The sequence below is a fragment of the Electrophorus electricus genome, chromosome 21 (assembly GCF_041902795.1).
Source record: "Electrophorus electricus isolate QZ-2024a chromosome 21, ASM4190279v1, whole genome shotgun sequence".
NCBI lineage: Eukaryota > Metazoa > Chordata > Actinopteri > Gymnotiformes > Gymnotidae > Electrophorus > Electrophorus electricus.
In genome coordinates this window covers 3,008,878-3,020,000 of record NC_137517.1, presented here as the reverse complement: position 1 = coordinate 3,020,000, position 11,123 = coordinate 3,008,878, and the positions used below count along the sequence as shown (strand labels likewise).

At 45.5% G+C, this 11,123-nt stretch overlaps 1 protein-coding gene across 11 annotated transcripts in view; it reads left to right on the top strand.

Annotated features, from left to right (window-relative positions):
• plxna1a (plexin A1a) overlaps positions 1-11,123 on the top strand; it is a 154,385-nt gene that overhangs the window by 123,916 nt on the left and 19,346 nt on the right. For 10 of the 11 annotated variants that reach the window (XM_081704502.1, XM_081704497.1, XM_081704500.1 and 7 more), the window contains 4 exons: positions 2,689-2,782; positions 3,428-3,664; positions 4,816-4,959; positions 5,747-6,038. In XM_081704502.1, coding sequence (XP_081560628.1) covers positions 2,689-2,782; positions 3,428-3,664; positions 4,816-4,959; positions 5,747-6,038 — 767 coding nt within the window. The remainder of the gene's footprint in view (positions 1-2,688; positions 2,783-3,427; positions 3,665-4,815; positions 4,960-5,746; positions 6,039-11,123) is intronic. The other variant, XM_035521222.2, reaches the window with a different exon arrangement.

Below are 11,123 nucleotides of genomic sequence, written 5' to 3'. Positions count from 1 at the left end.
ATAACAGCTTTTCAAACAAAGCAATAACAAGGCCATAGCAACTATAAAAGCAACGTTAATAATGATACTAATTAATAGGTAATAATAATACTCTCTCTCACTGGCTGGGTGAAACTAATCTTTCCCAGGGTGAAAGGAGGAAATTTATGACAATCTGTAGCTAGTCATTTGAATGCACCTGCACTTGTGAAAACTAGGCTGGTTTTTGTTCTTTGAACAACGGTTCTTATATCAAAAAGATAATTACACGCATAATTACTCGGCTTGTTGTTGTTTTTTTTAAATTATGTCCACGTTCTGTTTTATTAAATGTAGTTTCATATAAAATCATATTTACGTTATTTTTTACTTACAGGTTGCTGCTAATGTAATTTAAAAACATTAACCCCACGCTGGATAAGCGCATATTTGTGATTGTGAGTAGGTGTGTGGACTGTTCAGAGTTACTGTGTGTATGGGACTGCAACCCCCCAGGAGTGAATCTTGCAGTACACCCCTATCCCCACTCCATCTGGCTCTCAAACACACACACACACACACACACACACACACACACACACACACACACACACACAAAGACAGATCAAACAAATATTTGAAATGACTTGCTCTGAATGATGCCCCAGCCTTAATAGGCTGGAACTGGAAACTTTTGGCCTTGAGGACTATAGATCTGAACCGTCTGAACTTGTATTGATTTGAATTGAGGGTGTCTCTCAGGTCTCTGTACGGCATTCCCTTTACCACTGAGGCAATCAAACTGTCGGACAGAAACATCAGCTATAGCTAGCGCTGTCCGCTCTGAGGCAGAGCGCCGTGTATCAGCTGTGATCTTTTTTTTTTTTTAATGTAGATTTGCATTTTCCAGGCGCTTTTGGTCCATCTCACTGAACCCTGAGCAAACAGATGAATTCTAAAGGAAATCTTTTATTTGCTTTTTGGGTTTTTCCTTTGCAAGGAGACAAATGTTTAAGAGAAAGGGAAAAAACAGCTAGCCAAGGGAGATTTTTTTTTTCCTATGTGTGTGTGTGTGTGAGAGAGAGAGAGAGAGAGAGAGAGAGAGAGAGAGAGAGAGACTGTGTGTGTATCCAGGCATGCGTTTGTGCTGCAGAAAGTGTGAGTGCGCGAGCGAACACAAGTGTGTGAACACGCATCAGCATGAGGGTGTGAGCATTATGGAATAAAGGCAGCGAAACAGCCTATCCATTCCCTTAAAGGATAGCATTGTGTGCGCTCCTGACAAGATCCACCTACATAGCAGAAGTCTGTAGAGGAAAGTCTGTTTGGAGCGTCTCATTGGTTGTTCCCTAAAGCGTGGAACTGAGAACTTCACCCAGACAAAGAGTAGGAAAGAAATCAGTTCAAACAACACGAGCTTTTTCTGGAAGGCTTGAGACACCACACGACTTCATATCATCTTGATGTGATTCAAATGTTGGAAAGAAATTTCTAGAACATGAGAGAAGTGCTTAAAGGAATATTCCTGCAGCTTCCACCCTCACCTCTATCACATCTATAGCGTGTTGACAATTCCCACACACATTCATTTTTCAAATGTCTCACTGTACTTAGAAAGCACAACCCCACTGACTTGAATCAGTTGTACTGTGCAGACTAAACGCAGATGTTCCATTTTGTCAATAAACAATCGAAATGCTATATGTGACAATGTAATACTAATTGAATCGTTATGCTGACTTTAGAAGTGAATGCCTTGGGATGACACAGATTTCAGAGAATGGCTTACCAAAGCTGTGTTGTGGTTGCTTGTTTGTAGCTGGAGTCTGTGCGTGTAGTTTTGTATGTTTGGGTTTGGAACACTGGCGACAGAGTGAGAAGCAGTTCTGCTCCCTGGGCCTTTCCCTAACGTTTCACGCTGTCATTGCAGTTACCGAAACGGGAACCTCCAGGAGCGCTGGAAGAGCTGGAATCTTGTTAAACGTTGGCGATCGTGTGTCATCAGGCAGAGCCGCGTTTCCGTTGAGCTGCATGTCGGGCTAGCAGGTCTATCCCTCCGGAAAAGCAGTGCGGTCTGAAATGATGAATTCTAAAGATTTACAGCTTCATTTACAAGTACCTTTCACTGAGGATTTCACTCTGCAAAAAATACGCATTTCAAGTAACTATTTATTGACAGAATTCAACAGTTGCCTTGTGGCTTCCATTATAAGTGTGTTGCAAGTCAGTCGCTTTTCTGTTCTTTTTAAAGTCAAATATATATTCAGTGTGTCGTCATCACACGGCTGTCTCCACCCCTCTATTGTTGGGTTGCTTGTTCAGACGGTTCATTCTTTGTTTGCTTGTTTGTATGCTAGATCGAGGTGAGGGTGTGAGACAGGTATTGGTTGTGGTTGTTTATGGTCCATGCCTGGTATAACACCATTGTCTTCGCTGAAATATTATTGGAAATAAATAATAACATGAAATGAAAAATAGAGTCATGCTTTACAGCCCATTTTTTGCCTTTAAAAAAACCCAACAACTAACGTGTCGGTCAGTTTACCCTGAATTCTTTCTTCTGCCTTGAACTCTTATAGGTACTTTTGTAGCTGAGACTGTGTATTTATAGCAGTGCTATTTTATGCCATTAGCACAAGCTCTGTGATGTGAATAGCAGCGTCTCATGGAGCATACTGTTTATTTTTCTTGTGTTGTACCTTATTGTTGCGTTTGTTCTTTACTTGGTAGTGGAGGAACACTCCTGACCATCAGTGGTACCAATCTGGCCACCATCAGAGAGCCCAAGATCCGCGCCAAGTACGGCTCTGCCGAGTCTTTCCACGTGAGTAGCCTTTACACTCCTGTCAATGCTCCTGCTTGTCCATTCCTCTACCGTTCCCTCCCCGTCTCTCATGCGGGCTTCCACAGAAGTCACTTCTACAGAAGACACTTCTTCTTTCCCGTCTAATTCTTTTAAATAAGTGCCCTCGGTCTGTTCTGCCGTAGAGGTCAGGCTCCATGCATTCTCCTCTTCAGGTTTCACGGTGAGGTGTCAGACTGTCTGCCTGTCTCTCACTAACTACACTGCCTGGGTCTTCTCTTTCCTTAGCTGAAAAGAAAAAAAGCCACTGTGAAGGAAGAGGCAAGGCCTCACAAGGCAAAGTAACCTTTGAAATGTCAGGATGAGCAGTCTGGGCGGGGAAAGTGCTGTTTCTTTCTTTGGTCCTGGTGCACAGATGTATTTTTGGCCTCTGCAGCTTCCACTAATACGTCACATTAAACTTTCAGCATTTAACAGGATCCCAGCACTTGCTGTGGTCGCAGAAGCGCTCATTTAGTTAACTGCAATGATAGTTGCAGATTTGCTAGATATTTTGTAGAGATTGAGAGAAGCATTTCAGGTTTGGAGGGTTAGGCATTGATGCGTCTCTCTGTTCTTTCTCTTTGCCTGGTCCTCTCATCCATCCACTCCACCTGCGCTTCTCAGAACTGTACGGTCTACAATAACTCGGTCATGGTGTGCCTGGCACCATCGGTGGCCCACTCCGAGAGAGGCTTCGCGGAGACGGGCAGCGGACCGGACGAGATTGGCTTCTACATGGACAACGTCCACGCCCTCACTGTGGTCAACGAGAGCTTCAGCTACTACCCTGACCCAATGTTCGAGCCGCTCAGTCCCACGGGCATACTGGAGCTCAAACCCACCTCGCCTCTGATACTCAAAGTAAGCCCCGCCCATTAGCCCCTCCCATTAGCCTCACCTGTAAGCCCTGCCTGCCAACGGAGTTGAGTCGTGATACGGTCTGCCGGGGCAGCGGCAAAGATGCATGAAACATATATGAGCTGACTAGAAACCGAAGGGCTTCAAGTTTCTTTGCATTCGTCATATGCTTCTTCTTAGGTACCTTAGGACAAGATTACATTAGTCGACAAGCTTGAGGGGGAACTTTGAAAAACTCTGCAACTAGTCGAGTCCTCATTCCATGGTCAAGAATGTTTTCTGTGAATTCAGTTTTTTTTCCACTTTTCCATCTTTACCATGTTACATGCTTCTTCTGCCCCTTTACTTGTAAACATCAAAGGGTGGCGCTAAGACGCCACGCACACACGTGCTAATGGAAGCCTTTGCTTCATCAGAACTCACCTGCAGGAGAGAAGACGCGCACAGAGCGATCTTTCTTTGTTAAGTGGAAATTTATTAACAGAACCTTTTTACTTAATGTCCAATCCCGCCTGGTTTATTGGAGGAGAAGAAATGAGAGAGAAAACAACCCGGCACATTAGCAAAGTGATGAGAAACAAGAAAATGCAATTTGGTGAAATAATCAGGGATATTTTGGAGATGAATCACATTCTCCATGCAATTAATTTCTCATCTAATTTGAACTTTTTGTTGGCAGCACAGTGAAGCGAGAGAGAAAGAAGGAAAATGTGTATTTAAAGACCTATATCGACTTATTGAACTCCTTACTCCTATATGGTATTATTATTCTTATTTATTAAATATTGAATTCATTGATTTTGGTATTTGTTTGCCCTACCCCTGCTGTGACCTTGGCTCCTTTACCAAAACCACACTTGTTAGATGCACTTACTGACGTGTGCAGGTCGTGTTGTGTCTTGCAGGCTGGAGAGGATAGAAACGGACTCAGTAAATTATGTACAGTACAGTTATCGCAGCCCTGGGTGGACCTGGACGAATTGTCAGGCTTGGAAGCAGACAGGGTTTTTACTGACTGTTGGGGTGTTAACGTGAAGGGGCAGACCTCTCTCTGATGTTTGAGACTGTACTCCGAAGTGTGATGAACTCACATTAATCCTCCGCTATCAATCTTAATCTAATGAAGTATGCTTTTTCCTGTCTCTTTATTAAAGGGTCGTAACCTGTTTCCAGCAGTGCCTGGCAGCTCCCGGCTCAATTACACGGTGCTGATTGGGGAAACTCCATGCGTCTTGACCCTGTCGGAGACCCAGCTGCTGTGCGAATGGCCCAACCTCACTGGCCAACACAAAGTCACTGTATGTATGACGTGAGCTGTCTCTCCATCTCCCCAACCTCTCTGTTTTATGTAGGCATACAGTATATTTGTGAAAGAGAGATTTCACACCACTTCCAGTTTATCAACTTCAGATGCACTGTCTTGATCCTCTGTCACACAGACAGCGATGTCTCGTAGGTACATCCATCAAAACTTAGTGTGTCATTTGTTATGATGGCTCACCCAGCAAACAGCGTTCACAAAGGAAAGGATACTTTTTTACTTCCCTATCTGTCTGTCTGTCTGTCTCTCTACATGAGGCTGCAAATAAATGTAGCATGGAATTTCGGGGAAATGTAAAAAAAAAAAAAAAAAAAAATTATATGATTACACTTAATCTGTCCTGAAATTTGCATTTTCAAAAATGCGCTCGTCTCTCTGCGTTGTTATCTGTGCTGTGGGGTGGCCTGCCAGGGGTGTGTGGCCAGACAGACGGGCCACAGCTGTGCCCTTCCCCACACAGAGTGACATACAAGCCTGACCCAGTAGCGTGAATGCAAGGGTGTTTTCTGTGTGAGAGAGCGAACGAGAGAGAAAGTGCAAGTCTTTGTGTGTGTCGGGGGAGGGGGGTGTTTATGGGGTGTTTATAGTATGTGCTTTTAGTCAGGCAGTTTTGTTAATGCAGCAGTTTTGGAGGAAACTTGGTTGCCGTGTTGTACCTCTGAGCGCTTCCCTTTTGTTACTCTTCCCTGTCGCTCTTGATTTTTTATCTGCATTAAGACAAGTTGAAAACTTGCGACACTTTATCTGTTTACTCTGCGCCATAGGAACACTCTTCTCATGCTGGTCTCTTGACTCCAGTTTCTACTGTGCACGTGTCGCAGATCCGGGCAGGAGGGTTCGAGTACTCCCCAGGTACGCTGCAGATCTACTCCGACAGCCTCCTCACGCTCCCGGCCATCATCGGGATCGGAGGGGGTGGAGGGCTCCTCCTTCTGGTGATCATCGCCGTGCTCATCGCCTACAAGCGCAAGTCCCGGGACGCTGACCGCACTCTCAAACGGCTGCAGCTGCAGATGGACAACCTGGAGTCCAGAGTGGCGCTGGAGTGTAAAGAAGGTCATTGTTTATGTCCTTTCTCAGTTGGCCTGCCTCCGCTTTGAACCCCTTTGAAGGGAATAACAGGAATAATGCTCTAATAATAAGTCGGAAAAGTGGCACCAAATCTCCAAAAGTGGTGGGGCAAAATTAATCTTACTGAAATCGGGAGTCGTGTCACTGTGACATCTCATTTGAAAGTTCGATATATTTAAGGGGAAATTCCTTGTCCAGTTTTAAAAAGTATTGTAAATAAAAATACATTTCTTTTCCAATAGAAAAACTTGGGAATACAGTTCTATTCTCAAAATATGGATAAAAGAAAACAAAGGCTTTATTCCAGCCATACAGACCACAATCTACTTGAAGTAATAAAAATACATACGTATGTGGACCTGTGTAAAAAAAAAAAAAAAAAAGATTTCACATTGGGTCATATCGTAAACTTGGAGCAAACTCCCAGACACAGGTAAGTGAGGATCCAATAGCACGAGTTTATTGGCACTGACAGGAATGGGTACGAGGCGGATATGAGCAGCAGTCGTCAACGCAGAGGGAGTTCGAACGAGAAGAGTCAAGGTTACTGTCCGCACTGCAAGGTCTGTAGGCACGAATAATCCAAAGGGCTAGGTACGAGGCGTAGTCTGAGGAGGAAGCAGACAAAAGCCAGGGGAATCGAAAGGAACAGAGAACGCTCGGTATGCATATAAGGATACAATACTTCGTGAGTTGGAGGTAGGAAACTGAGATATTATAAGGCCGACTGGAGTGAGAGACAGATGTTGCTTAGTAGTACTCAGGCAAGGGGGATCTAAGTCTGGGCAGGGAAAGGCTAGTGGGTTGGGACGATGCTGCCACAAAACTGTGACAAAGTGGTTTGCAATAAGCATTTTTATGGGAGTGCATTAGTCCCAAAGGGTCCTTGTGTCCAAACATGGACCTTGAATAACTTGGTTGATGGTGAGGGTCTTCAGCATCAGGTGAAATGATGCACTAGTCAGAGTATTCATCAGTCACCTTGTCTTTTACAATGTCAAATTGAAGCTCTGTCCAAAATGCTCGGGTATCCCTGCTTGCTGACAGACATCACCCTCCTCTGAAGCTTGTGGGAAAGGGGCAAGAGCTACCTGGTCCAGGATGGGGCAGGTTGATGAAGCCAGTCCACTAACTTTGACTGGCCACTTCGATATCAGTACACTACAGTCATGTGTTAGTCAATGTCCAACAGTTGGGTACCAAACCAAAACTGATGGAATATTGTCAATGAAAATCTGCATGAAAACATGGTCGAGGTGTACCACATCACTGATTTATGTTACTTATGTTGGACACTGGAGCTGCCACCTTGCAGGCTGCCCAGATGAAAGAAGGATTTTGGGAGAGATGATTGGCAGAAACCTCAGTGGGCACGTGGGGAAGACAAGGGATGGCTATCCCTCCAATCAGTCCAGACAGCATTCAAGAGAGAAGAGGATGGCCTACAAGTTCGCCAAGACTCAACAGCCATTGTACAATGCTGGAGCGATTACTTCTCCAAGATCAGCAATGAAGAATCCCAGCATCCACTAATAACAAGTACTGCCCTTGTCCCTGGTTCAGCCCCTGCCCTCAGGGTGGCAGAAGTTCAAGAAGCCACATTCAAGACACAGATTGTAAAGATGACTGGGCCAGCTGACATCCCAGACAAGGTTTGGAAGATGCTCGGATGACGTGGCACTAAACTTCTGATGATTCTTTTCAACAGGATCTTTGAAGAAGAGTCAAGGTGCCAAAAGGCTGTATGTGCACATCTGGAAAGGCAAGGGTGATATCACCGAGTGCTCAAACTACTGCCAATCCTGGTTCCGGCATCACGCCATGAAGGTGTTTGAGTGTGTCACTGACATCTGCCTACGCAGCATTATCAAAGTCAGTCCTAACCAGTGCACAGGCAGTGGAGTGTGGTACAAGCAACGCCATCCATACCACCCCATTGCCGACAGAAAGACACTAGGAAAAAAAAACAAACCACACACTGCAGTCACGTGATGTATGACTCCCTTGAAAGTTCAATTTACGAGAAGACAGGGTTGTACCTAATAAACTGGCAACCGGTGCGGATCCGGCTGGTGTTGTTCTTTGCCTCCGCTGGTCCATCTCCATGTCTCCTCATTAGATACGGCACGGCACTCCGATCGCTAGCATGGCATGGTGATGGGCCGCTGTCTGCGCGGAGATTTCTCGCCATACGTCACGCATGTGCTGAACCAGGGTTGCCGTTCCCACCCAGAGGCACAGGGACTAATTGGCCCTTATCTTGGGCCTGCTGACCTCCCTGGTCATGACCCTGTCAGGTGTGTATGAAGGCAGCCTGCAGTGAGCTTCATAACAAACAGCTCAGAGCTGCTGGAAGGAGGACACCTGAGGTGCAGGATGACGAGAGTGATTTTCTGCTTGCCAAGTGAATGAAGAAGCTGATAAAACAGGTATTCACCAATGGTAAACTCTACTTACTGTGTGGTAGTCTAACTGATTTTGGTGAATGTATAAAAAATTATATATAATGAGCCTATCCCGCAATTTTATGTTAGGATAAATGTAATATTCCCATCTTGCTTTTATAGCTTCTTCTCATGTTACAGTATTTACCCAAAGGCCTCAGTCCATGTAAAGGAAGCGTATCTCTTCCTTTAAACACCTCTAAACCCCTGCAACTACCATATGGAGCCAGGCACTCAATGTCTCTTCACATATTGCCCATCGCTTTGACCCTCAAGGGGGCCATCTAAGCACAATAACATAACCACATCTGTGGATGGAGCGTAGTAGAGAGATGTGTTGGTCCCAGCCCAGGCACAGCGCGAGGACGACAGAGTTAACCGTGGGGAAGAGGATTTGTGATGTTCAGGAGCTTAGTGAGCCATGATGGTGGCCAGTGGAGAACAGCGTAATCCAAACAAACACACAAACAGGGACATGGCTAATGGCTAATTAGCGAGCGATCCAACGGCAGTTTAGATCCTGGGATCGTTCAGTGGGGAGATCAGCTTCACTGCTCCGCTTTACATAAGTGGGAAAATGTTTAAATAAACCTTTGTGCACATCTCTGTAATACATTCATGTGTTTCGGCGGAAAAATGAAGACAAAGCAAAACTCCAGAATCTAAATTGTACTGACTGTCTGTTTGGGTGTTCAGTGGAAAGGGCTTGTGTTCTGAAGCAGGAAGCCATATTGCTTTTGTGTTATTCACCTTTATCAACCTTATTCTGAAGAGGAAGTGGCATTTCTGTCATGTACGGAAACTGCTCTAATTTAGTATATCTTGTAAGTAAGATTTCTGTAGCATTTTAAGTTTAAAAAAACGGAGTTTCCCTTTCCTCTACCAGTATCCCAGTGAACACAGAGGAACAACAGCTGGAGGAAATCATGCATGAAACGCTCCGCTCCTTTATTAATTATCTACTCATGCAATTAATCGACTTTCTTTTCCCGTGAACTTTGCGTCGCCTGTTCCTTTCCATCCTGCTCTCTTGGAAAGCAGATCAGGATTCTCAGAACCCAAACAAACACAGTCAGATTGACAGGCAACATTGTTCCCATTTACTAAACAGTCTCCTCTGTTTTATTCAACGTGAGACACCTGTGGATTGTTTGTAAGGTTCATAAAACGGTGGGTGAGTAGTGTTTGTTTAGGACAATTCCCAGAGTTGTTATGACAGTCCATGGTCTCAAAGCTTGAAAACGCAAAAAGCTAGAAAAGATACAGAACCTGAAGACACAACGAAAGAACAAAAAAGCAGACATAACGCACAATTTCAGTGTCCAATAAAATAAGACAGGAACACAAGGGTTATACATACAATGGGGGAAAGATGGGGGTTGGCTTTACAAAACAGATTCAAATGAAACAAAAACAAACCTCATGGGTACCTACATATTGCCATGAGAAACACAGCTGCAGAGGATGCAAACTGACACAGACGCCTCCCTCCCCCATGCATGGCTAGCAAGGCACGCGGTGGCAACAGCAGGCCCTGTGGTAGGATGAAGTCAGCAGACAATATTACAGGAAGCAGCTATCACACTCGAGGAGCATAGCTAGTGGCAGGAATTAGAGCCAGAACAGGGATAGGAGCCAGAGCAGGAACTACCAGGAACAGAAAGTGCAGAGGGACTGCTGTCAGGCCTAGAAGTCAACAAGTCAGCAGGTCCAGGAAGGCAGCAGGTGGGTCCAGGAGATCACGTGACGGCAGGGGAGGCTCTCTAAAGATCCCAATGACGATCTCTTATCATGCAGGCTGCCGTAGGACATGGATATGGAATGGGACACGGGGTGTGTGTCCTACAATGCGGGATGTGGGAGCAGCATTCACGTCAGCACAGAACGTGTGGTCGGCGTCCTCGGCAATGAAGGCAGGAGACCTTGGAGCAGAAAAAGTAGCAAGAACAAAAGGAGCATCTGGAGCATCCAGAGTGACCTGTGGGCACACGCTGAAGCCAGCAGGGGAGACCTGTGTCCAGGGGAGCTGGGCCCAGAATGAAAATAGCCAGCCTTCAACAATCCATGGATGCCTGAACTAAGCCTTGGGATCTTGGAAGATATCCAGCGGTGCTGGAGTAGCTGAGACAGCAGGCGGCGGGGCTGGCGTAGCTGTGTCTAAACTGACCACATCTTCTGGTATCGAGTCAAAGCAACGCAGTAACGAGGAGAAAACCCATCAGGTCTCCACCATCCCGTCTCCCCTGCAGCCTTGATTAAAGATAAACAAACCCTGTGTGTGCCATTGAGTGTTCCCCAAAATACCACTAGCACCAGAACCAAAACACATCACACTTGCCTGAGCTCCCATCACAGAACCTTCTAGCGAGAGAATTGCTTCGACCTACAATGAGTCTGTTCCCACGTTGCCAAGGGAATTCTCCTCCTGGAAATCTCTTCCTGCTGAGAGGCAGTGTTGGGGCTGGATAAAGTCATATTGATATGGGGAAGCAGCCGGAGTTTTGCCCCAGTGGTAGTGCCGTGAGTAGAGTTTATATAGAGGCAATTCCATTCTCGTAGCTGTCACAAAAGTCCATGGTCAAAAAGCCAGAAGACTGAGACACAAAACCTCAAAAGCCTGAGACAG